The 22,788-nt window shown below is 45.7% G+C and overlaps 1 protein-coding gene across 1 annotated transcript in view; it reads left to right on the forward strand.

Annotated features, from left to right (window-relative positions):
* The first annotated feature begins 309 nt into the window (after positions 1-309).
* Positions 310-22,788, forward strand: part of nup107 (nucleoporin 107) — a 56,887-nt gene continuing 34,408 nt past the window's right edge. The window contains exons 1-6 of the mRNA XM_072485207.1: positions 310-444; positions 5,193-5,284; positions 6,784-6,864; positions 11,805-11,911; positions 15,709-15,865; positions 18,479-18,582. Coding sequence (XP_072341308.1) covers positions 422-444; positions 5,193-5,284; positions 6,784-6,864; positions 11,805-11,911; positions 15,709-15,865; positions 18,479-18,582 — 564 coding nt within the window. The 5' untranslated portion in view covers positions 310-421. The remainder of the gene's footprint in view (positions 445-5,192; positions 5,285-6,783; positions 6,865-11,804; positions 11,912-15,708; positions 15,866-18,478; positions 18,583-22,788) is intronic.

Consider the following 22,788-nt stretch of genomic DNA (forward strand, 5'->3'; position numbering starts at 1 on the left):
TTGTTGATGGGATGTGACCATCACTGGCAAGGCCAGCAATTATTTCAAGTGGTTGTGTTCCCAGACATCTGCTACCTTACTTCCAATCTAGAGAATAAATGAGTGTAGGTTTTGAAGTTACTCTCTTGGCATCTGCAGATGCTACACACTGCTGCCACTGATCCCTTCAAAAAGAAGTCTTTCAAACATGTGTCCATGAAGAGCAAAGTGAGCCCTCCATGGGGAATTGAAGAGGTTGGATGAGTCAATCTGCTCGGCCGCCGCAGAGGGCGCCCCCGCCGGCGCCGTGCTCCGCAGCCGGGCCGTTGCCTCTTGGCCGTGCGGGAAGCGGCCGTTGGGAGGCGCGCGCACGGGCGGGCAGACGGTGGATGCAGTTTTCGCCGGTTTTGCGGAGGATTGGGGTGTTTGACCTGCAGTCATCATGTCGAAGAGCTGGCTGGAAAGGTAGGAGAGGGCGACTTGAGCCTCAGCACCAACTTAAAATGTGACGTGGATCAGGAGTTTACACCAGACCTGGGGTGGGGGTAAAGTGGGGGGGGGGGAGCTGAAGCTGAAGCTGAAGGGGTCGTGGGCAGGAGGTGAGGGTTAGGGGGAGGGGGCCGGTTATAGGGGGAGTGGGCAGGGGGTGGGGTGGGTATAGGGGGAGTGGGCAGGGGTGGGGTGGTTATAGGGGGGGTGGGCTGGTTATAGGGGGAGTGGGCAGGGGGTGGGGTGGTTATAGGGGGAGTGGGCAGGGGGTGGGGTGGTTATAGGGGGAGTGGGCAGGGGGTGGGGTGGTTATAGGGGGAGTGGGCAGGGGGTGGGGTGGTTATAGGGGGAGTGGGCAGGGGGTGGGGTGGTTATAGGGGGAGTGGGCAGGGGGTGGGCTGGTTATAGGGGGAGTGGGCAGGGGTGGGCTGGTTATAGGGGGAGTGGGCTGGTTATAGGGGGAGTGGGCTGGTTATAGGGGGAGTGGGCAGGGAGTGGGCTGGTTATAGGGGGAGTGGGCAGGGGGTGGTTATAGGGGGAGTGGGCAGGGGGTGGGCTGGTTATAGGGGGAGTGGGCAGGGGGTGGGCTGGTTATAGGGGGAGTGGGCAGGGGGTGGGCTGGTTATAGGGGGAGTGGGCAGGGGGTGGGCTGGTTATAGGGGGAGTGGGCAGGGGGTGGGCTGGTTATAGGGGGAGTGGGCAGGGGGTGGGCTGGTTATAGGGGGAGTGGGCAGGGGGTGGGCTGGTTATAGGGGGAGTGGGCAGGGGGTGGGGTGGTTATAGGGGGAGTGGGCAGGGGGTGGGGTGGTTATAGGGGGAGTGGGCAGGGGGTGGGGTGGGTATAGGGGGAGTGGGCAGGGGGTGGGCTGGTTATAGGGGGAGTGGGCAGGGGGTGGGGTGGTTATAGGGGGAGTGGGCAGGGGGTGGGGTGGTTATAGGGGGAGTGGGCAGGGGGTGGGGTGGGTATAGGGGGAGTGGGCAGGGGGTGGGCTGGTTATAGGGGGAGTGGGCAGGGGGTGGGCTGGTTATAGGGGGAGTGGGCAGGGGGTGGGCTGGTTATAGGGGGAGTGGGCAGGGGGTGGGCTGGTTATAGGGGGAGTGGGCAGGGGGTGGGGTGGTTATAGGGGGAGTGGGCAGGGGGTGGGGTGGTTATAGGGGGAGTGGGCTGGTTATAGGGGGAGTGGGCTGGTTATAGGGGGAGTGGGCAGGGAGTGGGCTGGTTATAGGGGGAGTGGGCAGGGGGTGGGCTGGTTATAGGGGGAGTGGGCAGGGAGTGGGCTGGTTATAGGGGGAGTGGGCAGGGAGTGGGCTGGTTATAGGGGGAGTGGGCAGGGGTGGGCTGGTTATAGGGGGAGTGGGCTGGTTATAGGGGGAGTGGGCAGGGGGTGGGGTGGTTATAGGGGGAGTGGGCAGGGGGTGGGCTGGTTATAGGGGGAGTGGGCAGGGGGTGGGCTGGTTATAGGGGGAGTGGGCAGGGAGTGGGCTGGTTATAGGGGGAGTGGGCAGGGGTGGGCTGGTTATAGGGGGAGTGGGCTGGTTATAGGGGGAGTGGGCAGGGGGTGGGGTGGTTATAGGGGGAGTGGGCAGGGGGTGGGCTGGTTATAGGGGGAGTGGGCAGGGGGTGGGGTGGTTATAGGGGGAGTGGGCAGGGGGTGGGTTGGTTATAGGGGGAGTGGGCAGGGGGTGGGGTGGTTATAGGGGGAGTGGGCAGGGGGTGGGGTGGTTATAGGGGGAGTGGGCAGGGGGTGGGGTGGTTATAGGGGGAGTGGGCTGGTTATAGGGGGAGTGGGCTGGTTATAGGGGGAGTGGGCAGGGAGTGGGCTGGTTATAGGGGGAGTGGGCTGGTTATAGGGGGAGTGGGCAGGGAGTGGGCTGGTTATAGGGGGAGTGGGCAGGGAGTGGGCTGGTTATAGGGGGAGTGGGCAGGGGTGGGCTGGTTATAGGGGGAGTGGGCTGGTTATAGGGGGAGTGGGCAGGGGGTGGGCTGGTTATAGGGGGAGTGGGCAGGGGGTGGGGTGGTTATAGGGGGAGTGGGCAGGGGGTGGGCTGGTTATAGGGGGAGTGGGCAGGGGGTGGGCTGGTTATAGGGGGAGTGGGCAGGGGGTGGGCTGGTTATAGGGGGAGTGGGCAGGGGGTGGGCTGGTTATAGGGGGAGTGGGCAGGGGGTGGGCTGGTTATAGGGGGAGTGGGCAGGGGGTGGGCTGGTTATAGGGGGCGTGGGCAGGGGGTGGGCTGGTTATAGGGGGAGTGGGCAGGGGGTGGGCTGGTTATAGGGGGAGTGGGCAGGGGTTGGCCTGGTTATAGGGGGAGTGGGCAGGGGGTGGGGTGGTTATAGGGGGAGTGGGCAGGGGTTGGCCTGGTTATAGGGGGAGTGGGCAGGGGGTGGGGTGGTTATAGGGGGAGTGGGCAGGGGGTGGGGTGGTTATAGGGGGAGTGGGCTGGTTATAGGGGGAGTGGGCTGGTTATAGGGGGAGTGGGCAGGGAGTGGGCTGGTTATAGGGGGAGTGGGCAGGGGTGGGGTGGTTATAGGGGGAGTGGGCTGGTGAAAGGGGGAGTGGGCTGGTTATAGGGGGAGTGGGCAGGGAGTGGGCTGGTTATAGGGGGAGTGGGCAGGGGGTGGGGTGGTTATAGGGGGAGTGGGCAGGGGGTGGGGTGGGTATAGGGGGAGTGGGCAGGGGTGGGCTGGTTATAGGGGGACTGGGCTGGTTATAGGGGGAGTGGGCAGGGACTGGGCTGGTTATAGGGGGAGTGGGCAGGGGGTGGGCTGGTTATAGGGGGAGTGGGCAGGGGGTGGGGTGGTTATAGGGGGAGTGGGCAGGGGGTGGGGTGGTTATAGGGGGAGTGGGCAGGGGGTGGGGTGGTTATAGAGGGGGTGGGGTTATAGGGTGAGGGGGTATGGGCTATAGTTGGCTGGGGGTGACTATAGGGGAGTGGGCAGTGGGTTGGTTATAGAGGGGAGTGTGTGAGGGTGGGGTGGATATAAGGGGAGTGGGTGGTGGTGGGGTGGTTATGGGGGAAGTGTGCAGGGCGTGGGGTGGTGAGAGGAGGAGTGGGCAGTGGTGGTTAGGGAGAGGGGATGGTTATCGGGAGAGGGGGTGGGGGCTATAGGGGCAGTGGGTGGGGTGGTTATAGAAGGAGTGGGCAGGGGGTGGGCTGGTTATAGGGGGAGTGGGCTGGTTATAGGGGGAGTGGGCAGGGGGTGGGGTGGTTATAGGGGGGGTGGGCTGGTTATAGGGGGTGGGGTGGTTATAGAGGGGGTGGGGGCTATAGTTGGCTGGGGGTGACTATAGGGGAGTGGGCAGTGGGTTGTTTATAGAGGGGAGTGTGTGAGGGTGGGGTGGATATAGGGGGAGTGGGTCGTGGTGGGGTGGTTATGGGGGGAGTGTGCAGGGCGTGGGGTGGTGAGAGGAGGAGTGGGCAGTGGTGGTTATAGGGAGAGGGGATGGTTATCGGGAGAGGGGGTGGGGGCTATAGGGGCAGTGGGTGGGGTGGTTATAGAAGGAGTGGGCAGGGAGTGGGATGGTTATAGGGGGTGTGGGCAGGGGTTGGGGTGGTTATAGAGGGGGTGGGGTTATAGGGTGAGGGGGTAGGGGCTATAGTTGGCTGGGGGTGACTCTCGGGGAGTGGGTAGTGGGTTGGTTATAGAGGGGAGTGTGTGAGGGTGGGGTGGATATAGGGGGAGTGGGTGGTTATGGGGGGGAGTGTGCAGGGCGTGGGGTGGTGAGAGGAGGAGTGGGCAGTGGTGGTTATAGGGAGAGGGGATGGTTATCGGGAGAGGGGGTGGGGGCTTTAGGGGCAGTGGGTGGGGTGGTTATAGAAGGAGTGGGCAGGGAGTGGGATTGTTATAGGGGGTGTGGGCAGGGGTTGGGGTGGTTAGGGGGAGTGGACAGGGGGTGGGGCTATAGGGGAGGGGTGGGAGTTATAGGAGACATGGGCAGGGGGTGGGGCTTAAAGGGGGAGGCAGGGGATAAAAGGGGGCGGTGGGGGTCAAAGGAGGGAAGAGTGGGGCAGAGAGGAGTAAAATGGGACAGTAAATGGAGGGTGTGGGAGGGGTAAAAAGTGGCACTGTGGGGGAAAAAGAGGGCGGGTCGTGTTGGAGGGTATAGGTGGGAGGAGTTTAAAAGGGATGTGAGGGTAGAGGGACATTGGGGTGGATAAAGGGAGGGGCTAATTGAGGAGGAAAGGGGGGAAGGGAGGTTAAAGATGTGGTAGGTGGGGGCAGGGTAAATGGGGGAGCGGGGTGTAGGCTAAAGGAGGGGGTGGATTGGAAGAACAGGGATGGCAAGGGAATGGAAGGAGGGAGGGGATGATAGGTGGAGCAAGAGGGAGGGGCATGGGAGATTTTGGGAGGAGGGGTGTGTTTCCTGTGGTAGCGAGGAAGGAATCTGTTTAGGTGGAAGTGTGGTTTGGATGGGAGGAAATTGGGGGGCCAGAGGGATTAGGAAGGCTTCGTGACTGGTGCATTTGGGAAGCAAGTTGGGGATTTAAATATATTCTTTGCCAAGTGAAAGTTTTGCTATAAAGTTTTTAATTTGATCTTCATTTGGTGTCAGTTACTATTTGAAAAACATTCTCTGCTGAACTGATCAATGTCGTATTTTGTTCAATTGTTTATTTGGAAACTATTGAACGGAAAATTGCTCTGACTCGTATTACAATGCGAGCATTTACAATTTCCTTAAAAGTTCTAACATTGCTTTCTAAACTTGTTCTCCCCATTTTAGACAAATTAGTGGAGAATTATCTCCTGTTGTTCGAAATGTTGAGGTTAGCAAAACCTCCCTGAGACGCAGTTCGTCAAAAGGCAAAGCTGGCAATATCCTTTTCACTTTCTGCCCCTGTTGGCAAAGAGTCTACACTTCAAACGTTTAAGCTGTATTTTGTGCGTTAAATATGTATTTCTTGTCTTTTCTACATTTTAACTGAAGATTTCTCAGTTATCTTTGTGACCTATTGAGCCAGGGTCCACCCTGAGATCCGACCTGCCCAGTGGTAAAGTCAGCTGGAATTGTAATGAAGTAGGAGTTAAATGTATCTACTTAGAATGGCAAAATTTACTATTTACGGTAACGACTTGGACTAGAGCATCCAAGTACAATTTAAAATATTACGGCAATACTAAATTGGCATGTCGCCAACCCACAAGTAAGAAAATGTAGAAGACATAAACTTGTAGAATGCGTGTGTAATTGGCAAAATTACAGTGAGATAGTGCACTGCATTTGGTAGGAAACATCAACAGACCATTTAGGCTTGGGCAGTAGTCTAAGTGGGTTCGATAACAAGAGGATGGCATTCACATCACACAATGTAGTGATTGAAGCTAATGAGGCCATTTTAATTTTAGAAAGAGGAAAATAAAGTACGTGAATTCATCTCTGGAGAGAGAGAATTGAAAATTGGCAAAGTTACGATAAACTTTGAGTACTGTGCTTGGTCTGGGTTTTCATGTGATAAAGAGGGTTTTGGGCATCTGGGGGGGGGGGGGGAGAAAGCATAAAGATTAACAAAGATGATGGCAGAATGAGACAATAACAAAGAATGAACCGGCTGGTGCTCTTTTCTTGAGAGAAGGCTGAGGGATGACTTGATAGCTCTGAAGATAATGAAAGAGTTTGATCGGATAGACATGAAGAAAATGTTTTCCCGTGCAGGGGAGTTCAAAACCAGAGGTCATAAATACAAAATGGTCACCAATAAATCCAGTAGCTAATTCAGGAGGAGCTCTGCACAAAAAACAGCAAAGCTATAGAATTTGCTACCACAAGGAGTAATTGAGCCAAATAGTATAGATGCATTCAAGGGCAAATTAGATAAGTACATATGGTGAAAGGATTCAGAGGATATGCTGATTTAGCACAGTGGGCTAAGACAGCTGGTTTGTAATGCAGAACAAGGCCAGCAGCGCGGGTTCAATTCCCATACGGCCTCCCGGTACAGGCACCGGAATGTGGCGACTTGGTGCTTTTCACAGTAACTTCGTTGAAGCCTACTTGTGCCAATAAGTCATTATTATTATTACAATTAGATGAGGAAGCTGATGTTGAACATAGGGACCATCATAGAGCAGTTGGGTGTGTTTCTGTGCTGTAGATTCAATTCAGCTTTTGAGGTCATGAATAATTGCGTAGCTGTTCATGGCTTTCAAAAGTATTAATGTAGAGACATGGGACAGTTTTGAAGATTGACAGTTTAAATGTCATTTGTTATAATTTAAAATGACTGATAGTAATGTTGAACAAGTACTTGATAAGGACTCTGGAAAGAAATTTGTGAACTGTCAGATCCAACGTTCCTTAACTCATTCCCCAGCACCTTTGAAACGTTCTAAAGGTGCTTCCAGTATACACCTACTATCAGCTACTCGAGCAGCAGCTGTCATGTTCCATGAGTTCTGTAAGTATTGATTAAGATAATTGAATTTGTTTGCCAGTAAGGTTCGTTTCTTGTTTAAGATGGAGATTGTGCTATATTTCTTCAAGATCTTAAAATATTCAGTCTTCATGTTTTCCTTGTTAGTTTGAATGTTTTAGTTAATTTTGTGTGCAATGTTTGTTGCATTGAACAATGCAACTCTTTACTTTCACCTTCGTTACCAGTCTCATAATGGTGCAGTACATGTGATTGTGAGTTTGGTTGCTGTTTCATAATGGCATATTAGGATTATGGTATTTAATGTATCACAAAGCCAGCCTTTTCCCATTTTGCACCAATTTTAGTTTAAAAACCCTAAGTTGCAATATTTATATACAGATCCATTGTACTTTGTACACAAATGCCTGAAAATGTATCTCGTGTTAATCTAATGGGTTCTGCTGATGGATGTTTGCCGGAATAACATGAACAGACATTGGATATTGATTAGTTAATATTACTTGGATGTGTATACAAAGAGTCAGTTACCACTGGTTAGAGTGGATAACTAAGCTTTGTGACAAGCAATAAACAGTCTTCAAAGGATCCTAGTTTGCATCTTCACAACCAGGTATGGGAATTCCACTGACATTTGGCAGCAAAGGATGATTGCCTGAAAGGTTAAATTGGAAACTTAACATTTACTTCCAGACAGAAGGCTAATATCGAAGTTATTTGAGTGAGTATAGTAATTGAAGACTCTGAAGAAAAATGACTGAAACCAGACATAGGGTGGTGTGATACGACTTCCCACCCCTGTTTTGTGAAACGGAAAATCAAGTCAATGTATGGACACAGGTTACATCTCTACCAAAAAGACAGAGAGGGATAGCTGTGGCGAATCTAAGTATCATTATGCATGGAATTGCCCAAAAATGAAAAACAGCGTTTTTAAAACAACACATGACATCGAAGGAGAGGGGCAAGATACTGACCAATCAGAAGGAATCCTATTGGTCATCAGAGGTATCAATCTGGTAATGAGCATCTTAGTCAAAAATTTGTTCAATTGCACAGTTCTGGATAGTGGGTACGCGTCCATAGTATGTGGAGTTGACTTGCTAAAATGTTATATGGATTCTTTAAGGAAGACAAAGTAAAATCAAAGAATATGACAGCTCTACTTATAGTCATTTGGTAGTATTTATGAAAACAGTGACACCTCAAAGCTTTTTTCTTGCACTCGTCAGGACACTGCAAGAAAACAGATAAGAGTGGAAAACAACAATTAATACTGTACAAGAAAGCCCTGATTGGTTGGTAGAACTGGCGCTGCCAAGGAGAACGCATGAGGTGATGGTGACTGGCGATTAACATTTATTACAAAGCTCAATTACTGAAAGTTGGAACTAGGATGAAACAAATACCAGAGGGGGCCACTGAGTGGAGGGAAGCCACCTTCGTATGAAGGTAGGGAAGGCCACAGGGAAATCCAAAACTGGTGAAGTGTACAAGACAAGGGGCAGCAGTATCCGATCTATGGATTTACAGAAGGAAGTGAAAATGTGGAAAGCCAGAGAATTCGGTGTAAGTTCAGACAGTGGGTCTACTAGTGATCACAGCCCAAAGAAAAGATCAAGAACTTGAGAGGAAGAATTTGAGAGGAAGTCTAGTTACAGGAAGGGCAGGTTGAGTAATAGTAGTCCAGATAGGGATAGGAGATCTCTTGGGGGAGGTAGTAACTGGAACAAGGGCTAAAGAACAGGTGAGGAGTGACACAAGAAGTCGGTTATGAACAATTTAAATGGTAAATTGATAAAAGGAGGCAAAACAAAAAGAACGTGACAGTTTGAGAGTTTGTTGCTTACACTGAGGTGCCAGGTAAAGGACAGCCGGTGTTGTCCCATAGATACGTATGTTTATTTTGATTTGATTTAATTTATTGTCACATGTACCGAAGTACAGTGAAAAGTATTTTTCTGTGGCCGAGGGAATGTATACAGTACGTACATATTAGACAAAAAGAATAATCAACAGAGAACATTGACAAATGGTACATCGACAAACAGTGATTGGTTACAGTGCGGAACAAGGGCCAAACAAAGCAAATAGTGTTCTTACAAGGAACAGATCAGTCCGAGGGGGAGTCGTTAAGGAGTCTTGTAGCTGTAGGGAAGACGCTGTTCCCATGTCTGGATATGCGGGCCTTCAGACCTCGGTACCTTCTGCCTGATGGAAGGGTCTGGAAGAAAGCAATGCCTGGATGGGAGGGGTCTCTGATAATGCTGTCTGCCTTCCTGAGACAGCGGGAGTTGTATATAGAATCAATGTGGGGATGGCAAGCTTCTGTAATGCGTTGGGCTGAGTTCACCACACTCTGCAGTTTCTAGCGATCTTGGACCGAGCAGTTGCCATACCAGGCTATGATGCAGCCGGATAGGATGCTCTCTATCGCCCATCTGTAGAAGTTTGTGAGTCGAAGCAGAGATGTCACATTTCTTTAGCATCCGTAGGAGGTAGAGACGTTGTTGGGCTTTCTTGTCTGTTGCATCGACGCGAGTGGACCAGGACAGACTGTTGGTGATGGTGATCCCCAGGAACTTAAAGCTATCGACCATCTCCATTTGGAGCCATTGATGCAGACGAGAGTGTGTGTCGTGCTAAGCTTCCTGAAGTCGATGGTCAGTTCTTTGGTCTTTCTGACATTTAGAGAGCGGGAGAAAGCACTTCCAGTAGCCCATATAATGCTAAGGCCAGATTTAAATCTTCAGGATTTGAGGGACAATTGGGTGATGCAGAAGTTAGACTAGACTCCCCAACGGCAGGAAAAGTGTCAGGATTTTTTAAACCCTTTCAGAGACATACTTGTGGGAACATAAATTCACTGACATCAAAGCTGCATAGACAATTTCAAGAAGAAGTATTCTTAAAGCTTCAAAAAGAAGCTGGAGACACTGGAAATTATAGAGTCCAAGTAAGTGGTAACAATGCAGCCATGGTATGGTGTTTTTAAGTTGGGTCCATTCAACTAAAAGATGGTTGTCCTTGTGTGATAGTGGATCCAGCAATGATTTATTGGTTTGATGAAAGAAAACTAGCAGGCATTTCTGAATGCATGCAGATGATTTTCTGTGGGGGTTTCTGCGGCATTTGAGTTAGATAAAATTATAAATGAATTCAAAATTGGAAACTGGACCGTTGGAGCTTTTAAGTATATATTGTTGGACTTTGGGAAATTTAATGGGTGGGATCTACTGTGGGTGTTGCGCCACACCTCGTGAGATCTAACGTAATGTGAATCCTGCCCATTGTGACGGGATCATCACTTTCTGGAAAATCTGCATATTAGAGTGAGACAGCTAGTCTCACTAATATCCCTTCCTGAGATCTAACCAGGCATGGGATCTTGCCCCTTGCCTTGGGCTGGTTCTCCACAAATCGGGGCCAGATGGAACGGCACTCATGGGGGTGTCGTTCCGTCCCCCCCCCGGGTGCATTTTCTCTGGGTAGGGTGGCACTTTGGCATTGCTGGTGCCAAACTGGCATATTTCACGTGGCGGGGATGGGCCCGGGGAGGGTGCCCTGCACTGCTGTGGGAGGGTGTCTGCGGACTCCTTTATGGTGGGTCGTGCTTGTGGGAGCGGGGGGGGCGGTACAGGGGTTCAGGAGTTGTGTCGGGGCTCGAGGGGAGTTCTGGCGAGCGGAGCTCTTCAGTGCAGGGAAGGGGACTAGTTGTGGCCTCAGCCCCCGCGTTCCACTGAGGCCCCCAGTCTACCCGGATGAACGTTAAATAGAGATTTGTTTCTTGCCGCTCCGAGCGGGTAGATCGTGCCCAATATCTCTAAATCCAAAAGTCCTGCTAGAGAATATTAAGCAAATCCTGATCTGACCAGATCCTCTCAAGACCCTGCAACCAAGGAAGAAGCATACCAATTATGCTTAATTGGACAATTAAATTGGCTATACACACAAACTAGACTTGATGCATGCTATGAACTATTAGAATTGAGCACCATGCTGAAATATGTTGCTGTTAGGAAAGTGTTAAAAGAAAATAATACATTGAAGAAATTAAGTTTACAAGAATGTATGCTCAGATTTCCAGACTTGGGTGAAAGGATCAAAGTAATTGTTTTAGCTGATGTCTCACACGCTAGCCTTTCCGATGGTTATTTGAGTGCAGCAGAATTCACTTTGTCTAAGCTTTGACAAAGGGCCATCTGGACTCGAAACATTAGCTCATTTCTCTCCCTACAGATGCTGGCACACCTGCTGAGTCTTTCCAGCATTTTTTTTTGTTTCTGCATCTCTCTTTACCTTTGTAATCTTCAATTCTGGCCACTTTCACACTCCAGATACTATAATGCTCAAGTGATTTTATTACATGCAGGGAGCAAATTCTGAACATCCAGGCCATTGAGGCTCAAATTAGCACTGTTTGTATCACAGAAAATACTGTGCAGAAGAGGCCCAAAGAATCTGCATCGAGTCTTGATTAACATCTGACCTACCTACCTAATCCTATTTGCCAGCACTTGGCCCATAGCCTTGAATGTTATGGCATGCTAAGTGGGCTGCGCTGATAATTGTGTTCCTGTACAGTAATTGTAATGCAGAGACTTGATATTGTCTTTCAGGAGACTGTAGAAAATATGTGTATTCTGCATAATAGGAGTTTGTGGGAGTGAAATGATTTGCTTTCAATGTGACAATGGCCTCTTCCATTTCTTGATTGTTATCCTGGGCATTGTTTGTCTCCCATTTTTTAATTGCAAATGCTCTCATGTAAGGCCTGCGATTGCCTGTGTATATTTCGGCACCCTCGCTGCTGGTCCTGACTGGCACTCTTGACATAAATCCAAAATTTGCACATCGCACCCCTGATTTTAATCATTGCACCACAAAATTACATAAATTCAAGAGAACGTCAAATGCAAACATTAGTGTTTGTTGTTTAAATTAATTTCTGACTTTTATTACAGATACACCACAAACCAGAGTCTGTCCTCTAAAACAAACCGATGTATCTGCTATCTTGGGATCAATCAGACCCTCTCTACTGGCACCTTCAGTACCAGAGTTGCCTCTGGTAAGAATCCAATATTACTTTGTAATTTTATTACATATTTTTCTTTGAAACAAAGTCAAGAATGAAAATGGATGCAATATTACGTATTCAATGTTTATAAAACAAATCTATTTTCTATATTGTATCGATCCTTAAAAGAAAAATATACCAGTGAATCATTTCTAAAGCTGTGAATTTAACATTATTTGGATTTGTTGTCACATGTACCGAGGTACAGTGGAAAATATTGTTCTGCGTACAGTCCAGATAGTTCCGTATATGAAAAACCTAGGACATACGATAAATAAACAAATATATAGACATCGGGTGAAGCATACTGAGTGTAGGGTTACTCAGTACAGACGATGCAAGGAGAGATCAATTCAGTCCGTGAGAGGATCATTCAGGAGTCTGGTAACCGCGGGAAAGAAGCTGTTTTGAACCTGTTAGTTCATGTTCTCAGACTATTACATCCTGCCCGATGGAGGAGGTTGGAAGAGAGAATAACCCGAGTGGGAGGGGTCTTTGATTATGCTGCCTGCTTTCCCAAGGCAGGGGAGGTGTAGACAGAGTCAATGGATGGAAGGCAGGTTTGAGTGATGAACTGGGCTGAGTTCACGACTCTGTAGTTTCTTATGGTCTTGGGCCAAGCAGTTACCATACCAGCCCCTGATGCAGCCAGATATGATGCTTTCTGTGGTCCATCTGATGAGTCAATGTGTACATGCCAAATTTCCTTCGTTTCCTGAGGAAGTATAGGCGCTTTCTTGGTCGTAGCGTCGATGTGCGTGGACCAGGACAGTTTGTTGGTGATGTGCACACCTAGGAATTTGAAGCTGTCAAACCATCTCCACCATTGATGCAGACAGGGGGGGTGCGATACTTTGCTTCCCGAAGTCAATGACCAGTTCCTTAGTTTTACTGACATTGAGGGAGAGATTGTTGTTACAGCATGACACTAGGTTCTCTATCTCCCTCCTGTACTCTGACTCATTGTTGTTTGTGATCTTATTTAATATTCAATGGTCATATGTTGACTGGTTATTTTATGCAAGGTAATTATTTTTAACGTAAGCATTCCATTTTTATAGCTGGTTAGTATTTGTGTGATCGACTTTTAATTTACAACAAAATGTCTGGTACGCTTGGCTTTCTGGCTGGAGACAAACTGGAGTCAGGTGATGCTTTTCGATGATAGTCTAATGCTGGAAGGATGAAAATGACTCCAGAAATTAACTTGCTTTGAGGTCTCTGTATCATGTTTCTGATATGATTAATTTCCTAATTGTCCTGGATTTTGTGGTGACTGACAAAGAGCAGAGACCACTTGTCATCAGACATCTATCCCAAGGGATGAGAGGCAATTGTGAGCTATGCAAGAAATAGTGCTTTTCAACCTGTGAATGAAGATTCCTTACTGAGCCATGCAGAGTACAAACCAGAAGTCATAAATTAGATTTAAATAATGTGCAAAAGACAAAATAAAGATTGATACAGATGGGATTAAAAGAGAGTTAAGAAACAGCAAATGCAAAAAAAAATTACTTTCTTAGTTGCCGACATTTAAAGGGAATAAAACTTCAATCTAAAGTGAATTTCAAGATCAAAGAAAATGTTCATTAACTATCACTTCATGCTGCCTACCTAAAAACTTACATCAGAATGCATGAGCCCTAACATCTTCAATAAGCTTTGGAGCACAACTAGTGGGCAAGTTCAGGCGGTGGCAATCATTTTAATGTTAACCGGTAAAGAACAAAAAAGTACAGCCCAGGAACTGGCCCTTCGGCGCTCCAAGCCTGTGCCAATCATATTGCCCTAACTACAAAAAAGCCTTCTGCCCTTGGTCCGCATGCCTCTATTTCTATCCTATTCCTGTATCCATCCAGATGTCTCTTAAATGTTGCTAATGTGCTTGCTTCCATCACATCCTCTGACAGCGCGCTCCAGGCACCCACCATTCTCTGCTTGAAAAACTTAAACCGCACATCTCCCTAAAGTTTCCCCCCCTCACCTTGAACCTTGTAATTGACACTTCTACCCTTGGAAAAAGCCTCTGACTGTCCACCCTGTCTATGCCTCTCTTAATTTTGTAGACCTCTATCAGGTCTCCCTTAGCCTCTTGTCTTTGCAGTGAAAAAAAAGATGCACCATATGGAGGAACAGAGAATCTCTTGACAGCAACTTATGATTTCCAGTGTTAAACTGCACCTGTGCAGATCCCCGAAGCTGCTGTCAGATTTGCCATGTAAAAATGGCCAGCACTGATGCTCCATGTTGTTATTATCAAAAACTTGAAGCCAGTCTTGGATATAAATGGTGGTCAGTGTATGCTTATGCTGTTGATGCATCATATGCACGTCACGCATGAAGCATACGAACCTGGGTAAGAGTCTGCTTGCTATATTTCTCCGTCTTTTTACATAAAGTAAAAATTGTTTCCTAAACAACTGGAAATCAAAGCACTGTTGTTGTCTATCCTTCTGAATGACATGGTTGTGGTCATTTGTAGCGATATCCGTTGTACTTCCTTGGCCTAATAGGAGAAATATGTAACCTGGCAGTGTAGGTAAATAAACCAGTTAGATTTTACTTACTTCCCAGCAAACAACCTTGTGACAAGATTCAGTTTTCCTGTATTGAGATGTGTTAAGTGAATGGAATTATGGCCATCCTTGCTAGCAGTTAAGTTTCTGTATTATCATTACTAGTTGTTGAAATCTACCCGTGGTTAAGTGTAGTCTCGTATACGCTTAACTAAGCGGAAATTTGCACTACACGTCTCGGGTGCAAAATGAAATCTTTATTGTGTGTCTATTGATTATAATTGAGAGTTTGAAATCATCTTGTGGTTAAAAATCAAATGTTCTCAAGCACTGCCGGAGGAGATGGTGGAAGCAGGGACAATAGTGACATTTAAGGGGCACCTTGACAAATACATGAATAGGATGGGAATAGAGGGATACGGACCCTGGAAGTGTAGAAGATTTTAGTTTAGACAGGCAGCATGGTCGGAGCAGGCTTGGAGGGCTGAAGGGCCTGTTCCGGTGCTGTACTTTTTCTTTGTTCTTTGTTCTTTGTAAACTTAGTAGCTTACAAACGACTTGAACTTTGAAAATACAGTAATGGCTTCTTGCCCAAAACAAAACAGCTGCGCAGCCTAGAGTTAGAGTGGAAATATGAAAATACAAAATAAAGATAGTATATAGTCAAGCAAATAGTATCGGGTGATTCATGAATAAAGATGGCTGCCCGGACCACTATCTTTAAGGAATTTGTTATCAATCTTAGTCAATCTGTTCCTACCCCTGTAACATGCTGATTGGTTTGGATGAGTCTTCAATACATTTGATTTGATGATAAGTTGTCAATCATCAATGTGCAACATAGGCTTGACTATGTTGCATCTTTGGATTCCTTCTGTGTGTTAGAATGTAAGCTTACACTTATCATTAGGTTGGTATTTGCTGACTGTTATAATCACATTGGCAATGGCAGATTCATGTTAACTGTGGTGTTAATTTGACCTTGTTGAAATTGTTGCACTGTTCCGTACTTTTGCAAATGTTTCAAACAAATTCTGTATGCTTGCAGATTTTTCTGTAAGCTATGTGGTTTTGAAATTGATATAGGATTAATCCAGCTCTATAGTTTAGGACAGAATCCATTTTAAAATGGTTTTCAAACTGGGTTGTTTTAAAATCTATAATCAATACTCCTTTTTACCGATCAAAAATACCAGATTCCCATCGCCAGTCAATGAAAAAGATAATTTTAAATGTGTTGTTAATTTGACTCTTTATAACTTTTTTTTCTAGCAATATATCGAAGAAGATGCAGATGAGGCTGATGCACCTGATTCGACGCGCCGCCACAGAATTAGCTTGAAAATACCAGTTGATTCATTAGGAAGTTTCTCAGAGGATGTAACTCTTAGTGCAGTCTTGTTAAGGGAGGATGATCCAGGCTTGACTGGTAAGCAATAAGCTTGGCCGTAAATTTGTATGTAAGCATTGAAGCATCAAGGTGTGGTCTGGGCAATGAAAATTTCTATTCTATTTTAAAGGACCCAAGTAAAATGGGGTTCATTAGTCTCAACCTACCATTGGCCTGGTAGGGAGGGATCATTAGGTCAGCCTTGAGAATTGGATCTTGAGTTACTGCGATAGCAATGTTATCAGGACTACTTTGCATTCACTGTACCGCAACAGATTCCCTTTTTTAAAAATAAATTTAGAGTACCTAATTGCTTTTTTTCCAATTAAAGGGCAATTTAGCATGGCCAATCCACCTACGCTGCACATCTTTGGGTTTAATAATAATTGTTAGAAATATTATTATTATTTATTATTGTATTATTAGCGTGGCCAATCCACCTAACCTGCACATCTTTGGGTTGTGGGTTGAGACCCACGTAGACACTGGGGGAATGTGCAAAATCCACACGGACAGTGACACGGGGCCGGGAGAGAACCTGGGTCCTCGGCGCTGTGAGACAGCAGTGCTAACCACTGCATCGCCGTGCCGCCCCACCGCACCGGATTCCCAATGTGTAAGACACTCTCTATCCCGAGTTAAGTATATGTAATGCTTCAGCATGTTTGCACGATGCATTTTAATGTTTGCTTGGTCCTGACGGGCTAAAGATTAATTAGAATTATACACTGATTACTAGTTTACCAACTCACTTCACATATGGTGCTGTTTCATGATCAGTGGAAAATTAGAGTCGGAGCAATCATGCTAATCTTGTGATCCTTGTAACAAGGTACAAATGTACTTGGAGCAAAAGTCTTAAAACTCTATTTAATACAAAAGGTTGAAGAGCCTTCAGAATTCACGGGTTTTGCCTAACTTGCATATTTCAATTACCTATTTATCTGGAAAAGGTGCTGGCGCATGATTTTAAAACCATGGGGAGACGCTAGTGTAGTGGTAATGCCACTGGAATAGTAATCCAGAGGCCAAGACTAATGCTTCGAGGACATGGGCTGAAATTCCACCATGGCAGCTAATGGAATTAAATTCAATTCATAAATCTTGAATTGAAAGCTAGCCTCTGTAACGGTGACAATGAAACTATTAAGTTAGCTTTGTTGCTTCACAGCGCCAGGGTCCCAGGTTTGATTCCCGCTTGGGTCACTGTCTATGCAGAGTCTGCACATTCTCCCCGTGTCTACGTGGGATTCCTCCCATAAGTCCCGAAAGACGTGCTGTTAGGTGAATTGGACATCCTCGGAATGTGGCGACTAGAGTATTTTCACAGTAACTTCATTGCAGTGTTAATGTAAGCCTACTTGTGACAATAATAAAGATTATTATTATCAACTCTTTAAAAACCCATCTGGTTCACTAATGTCCTTTAGGGAAGGAAATCTACTATCTTTACCTGGTCTGACCTACATGTAATGCCAGGTTTACTGTAATGTGGTTAATTTTTAACTGCCCTCTGAAATGGCCTAGTTAAGCCACTCCGTTCAAGGGTAGTTAGGAATGGGCAGCAAATGCTGACCGTGCTATTGATGCCCACATCCCATGAAAGAATACAAAAAAGAAAAAACAATTAGGGGAGGGCCACTCGGCCTCTTGAATCTTCTCCGCCATTTGATAGGATCATGGCGGACCTGATTGTAACCCCTCGCCTACCTTTCACCTGTTGTTTATCAAGAATCTGTCTACCTCTGTCTTAAAACATATCCAACGATCCTGCTTGCATTGCCTTTTGAGGAAGAGTTCCATAGACACTCGCCCCTCCTGAGAAAAATTATTTCTCCTCATTTCTGCCTTAAATCGGCAACTCCTTATTTTTAAACAATGGCCCCAAATTTTATACTCCTCCCTCAAGAGGAAACATCTTCTCCAAATCCACCGTGTCAGATCTTAAAGGTTTAAATCAAGTTGCCTCTTACCCTTCTAAACTACAGCACTATAAGTCTAGCCTGTCCAACCTTTCCCCATAAGGTGACCTGCCCATTCCAGATATTAGTCTGGGAAATCTTCTCTGAACTGCTTCTAATACATTTACATCCTTCAATAAGGAGACCAATACTGTACACAGTACTCCAGATGCTGTCTGTGTCCTGTACTACTGAAGTATATGCGCTCTACTTTTATATTCATCAACAATATTCAATTAGCCTTAATTACTTGTAGTTGCGTTTTGTGAGTCGTGCAGTAAGACACACCAATCTCTCTGAATCTCAAGAGCTCTGCATTCTCACCATTTTGATAATATGCACACCACCACCGTCCCAGGGATAATTGACAATGGGCCATAAATGCTGCTTTGCCAGTGGCACCCAGATTCTGTGAACAATTTTTATTTTTAAATAAGAACAGACTAGAACGGCTGAATTCTATCTTCTAATTTCTACAATAAACAATACATTTTATTAAAATTGAAAGCAGTGCAATATTTATGAAAGAAAGTATCCAATGAATGTTAGAATTTCAGCAGTATTGTCCAAAGAAAATGAGACAACCAAAATCTGAAGATATTTGGTGGCAGCAACAATATAATTTGTATCGAGATTATCAGTCAAAATCTAGTAAGACCTTCCAAGTTTTGTACCCTTCTGTTTTTGACAGCTTCAGCCAGCCTGTTTCCAAAATTCTTGGACTCTTTCCAGGCACATTCATCAAGTGCCATCTTTGATCTGATAGAAGCTTATGAAGCCGATTGCAAGGAACAGGTAAGATTTTTAAAGCCTGGCTTCTGCAACTAGTTTTTCTTATGTGGAGTAATAGTTTCTGTGGTAACTTGACCACAAAGTAGTCGAACATGTGTTGTAAGTTAAACTTCTTCAATGTATAAAAATAATGAAATTTAGGATACAGTATGGACTCAAAAATGGAGTAGCTACTTAAACATCAAAATAACTAGTAGAATTAGAACTAATGACCTAAATACGAATATACACAGGTACCAATAACTAATGACATCATAGCACTTACTGATGACATTAGCAATGGATTTAAATAAGATGCATAATAATAGCATTCTATAACACTGCTTCCTGCTCCCCCCCTTCAAATTTTAATCCCCTTTAAAGACAGAAATACAATGAAACTAATGCTTTAATTATACGTCAGTCTTTCAGGAGCTTTGCAATTACGCTGTGACCTGCGCGGTAGCTCTGGTGGCGGTGTCAACTCTGGTGATGCTTGACATAGTTCAACTGAACTTGTGGGCGCAGGAATAGGTTGAGTATCTGTGCATGAGTGTCACTTCTGAAGTAGAGTCCACTGGAAATCCTGGAAAAAGAGGAATGACTTCTTGTTGAATTTCCACATCCACATTTTCTTCTATTCTGTTATGTGGAACTTTTAATTCTTCCGAGCCATGGTGTAGACAAATATGATCTTTGTGCTTGTCAACAACTCTTCCATTGTTTAATTTCACTACCAAAGCTACTGGACCACATTAGTTAAGGTTAAATCAAGGTGGCCAATGCCGGTTTCTGTCAAAATACCTGATATAAATGTAATCATTCGGGTTAAAAGTTCTCTCTTTAGCATGATGATCATTTCTCTACTTCGGCTTTTCTAGTTTCCTTCCCACTTTTGCTTGGACATCTGGATGTAGCAGATCCAGGTGAGACTTTGGTCTTTTACCCATCAATAATTCAGCTGGTGTGAGTCCTGTAGTTGTTTGTGTTGTGAGACGATATTGAAATAAGAACCACAAGAGCTTGGTCCCTAAAGTATCGCCTGTCATCCTCTTCAATCCTTCCTTCAATGTCTGAACAGCTCGCTCTTCCAAACCATTTGAAGCTGGATGATTATGTACATGGTATATTCCATTCCTTTGCATAAACTCTTAGAACAATTCGCTCATGAAAGCTGTACCATTATCAGAAACGAGAGAATCTGGTAACCTATGAGTTGCAAAGACTTGGTTAGCTTCTCAATGGCACTGGGAGCTGTAATGTTGCTCATGATGTATACTTCTAACCACTTATAATGTGCACCCACGATGACTAAAAACATGTGACCCATGTATGGACCTACAAAATCCACATGAGTTCTTCTTGACAAAGGAGGATCAGGCCATTCCCAAGTATCGAATGTTGCTGGTGGCGCCATCGTCTGGTTAGATTGACATGCCCAACAGGATTTCACTTTGTTCTCCAAATCCAGATCCATAATAGACTACCAAACATATGACCTGGCTCGACATTTTATTAGAGAGGGACCTGGATGAGCCTCGTGAATTTCATCCATTACCTGCGAATAACCAGGGGGTGAAACGACCATTCCCCATATGCAATCATCCTGCACACTTAACTCATCTTCGTGCTTCACAAGACTACCGTCTTCAGGAACCTTAAAAAAAAAATTTTTAAGTACCCAATTCTTTTTTCCAATTAAGGGGCAATTTAGCGTGTCCAATTCACCTACCATGCACATCTTTTTGGTTGTGGGTATGAGACCCAAGCAGATACAGGGAGAATGTGCAAACTCCACATGGAAAGTGACCTGGGGCCAGGGTCGAACCCAGATTCTCGGTGCTGTGAGGCAGCAGTGCTAACCACTGCACCACCGTATTGCCCCTTCAAAAACCTTTTAACTTGTTACAAGATAAGATCTCCGTCTGTCCACTGCTTAATTTGTTTAGGACTCGCTGAAAGTTGGGCAGTTCTCTCCAGGATGGAAACCATCTCGGGAGGTCACAATACCTGGGTTGGCATATCCAGTAAAGGGAGACGATGTAATGCGTCTGCGTTAGCATTGTCCTTCCATGCCCTGTGCACAGTGCTGCACTGATATGCTTGTAGTGTAAGCGCCTAGCTCTGTATTCTTGTTGAGGCCATGAGAGGAATACGTTTTGACTCTTTGAAAAGGCTCAATGACTTGTGGTCGGTACATATGCTGAGCAAATGAGTATAGAGGTACTGATGGAATCTTTTTACCGCAAGAACGATAGTTAGATCTCCTTCATCCAAATGTGGATACCCCTTTTTAGCCTTTCAGTGTTCTAGATGCAAAGCCAATCTCTGTTATATGAAAGTACCGACTCCCACACGGTAGAGCGAGGCATTGCACAACATAATAAGTTTCCAGTCCGGAACAAAATGTCTAGTTTTGAAAACGTCTTGCCTCCCACAAGAGTTGATGCCAGATCTTCTAACCTTTGCAGTGGGTAAGCATTCAGCTTGGAAACCTGATTAATAATAACTTTGGAATCCCCACTTATGCACACAGTACCATCACTATTAAGAACAGGAGCAATTGGAGTTCCCCATCGTGAAAACTGAATGGGCTCAATGGCTCCGCACTTTTGCACCCACTCCAACTCCACCACTTTGCCTTTCATAGTGTAGGCACTGTCCTCTGAAAAAGTGAGGATTAGCCCGAGGAACTATGAACAATTTAATTGTAGTGTCCTGTAAAGTGCCCGTTCGGCTTTGAAAACCTCACGATATTTCTGAATGACATCTTCTGTCAATTTTGTCTGCTTTATCTCACTCCAGTACATCTGAATTTTCCTGAGCCAATCACGCCTTTGTACACTAGGCCCATGGCCTTTTACTGCCAGGAGCCATGCTCTTGCTTCTTACCTGATAGATGCAATGTCTACCTCTAACGCTCCTGGCAATGGTATAGTCTCACTAATGTACATCCAAAGGTTGATTCCTGCCTGAGTAAGGGCCAGTGCCTGCTTACAGTCCCAAACATTCCTGAAGGCCTCCTCATTGATTACCGATGAAGAGGCTCCTGTGTCCACTTCCATCTCGGTTTCTGTCCAGCAACCTCCACTGTAGCATAAATAGGCTCTGCACGCTCCTCACTCACAAAACATGTCATAATGGTGCTCCTCTGCCTGGTCGGAACTTTCCAAGTGATGCGCTGCCAACTAAGGTTTTCTGCTCAGCCTTCGACTTTTTCCCAGCACCCCGGCACTTCACTAAATGCTGCTTATTGTTGCACTGGTGACAAACAACGTCCATAAACTTAGTGATGCACACAGTGTGACCCTCCACTCTTAAAACACTCCACTGTCTTCATTTTTTACTTGCAGCTTTTTCTACTTGAAATGAAAATGTAGTGTGTGTCGCCATTGGTCTCTGAATATCTTTTGTTTTCTTGATAGCTATTTCCATGCCCTGAGAAATTTCTAGAGTCTTCTTAAAAGTGTGGTTTCTCCCAGCAAACACTGCTGAATGCTGTCCTCGTTAATGCCGCAAACTAGTCTGTCCCGAAGCATGCTTTCCAGAACTTCCCTAAACTTGCAATATTTAGAACACGGGTGCAATTCAGCAATGAAGATAGCTATAGACTGCCCCATCTTCCAAAAATGACGATGGAATTCGAAACGTCGTACAATTACGGAGGGCTCAGGATTGTTGTGATTCTGAACGAATGTAGCTGAATCCGCAAATGAAATGTCTCCTGTTTCTGTGATGTGGCTAAATTTCTCACTGGCTTGTAAGTCTTTGCCCCACACACACTCGGGAGAATTGAGTGTTTTCTAGCCTCATCTGCAATCCCATTTGCCAAGAAAAGGTGTTCCAACCTTTCCCCATATTCAGTCCAATTCTTGTTCTCTTCCAACAACTCACTGACACATAGCTGTGCTGCTAACTTGTCTTCCGTTGGTAAACTAGCAAAACGCCATCTTGAACGTGCTGCAACTCATTTTTTTAATCCCATCCTCATCGCCAAAATAACGTAACTTGACCACAAAAGGGTATCAAACGCGTTATATGTTCATCTTTAATATATAAAAATATATACAGTATGAACTCAACAGGAGCTGCTAGTTGAACATCAAAATAACAGTAACAGAACAGAATTAGAACTCAACAGTTAAATACGAATATGCACAGGTAACAACTAATTATATCAGCACTTACTGAAAGAATCAGCAATGGATTTAAATAATATTCATTATGATA

This window comes from Scyliorhinus torazame, chromosome 19, assembly GCF_047496885.1.
Source record: "Scyliorhinus torazame isolate Kashiwa2021f chromosome 19, sScyTor2.1, whole genome shotgun sequence".
Lineage (NCBI taxonomy): Eukaryota > Metazoa > Chordata > Chondrichthyes > Carcharhiniformes > Scyliorhinidae > Scyliorhinus > Scyliorhinus torazame.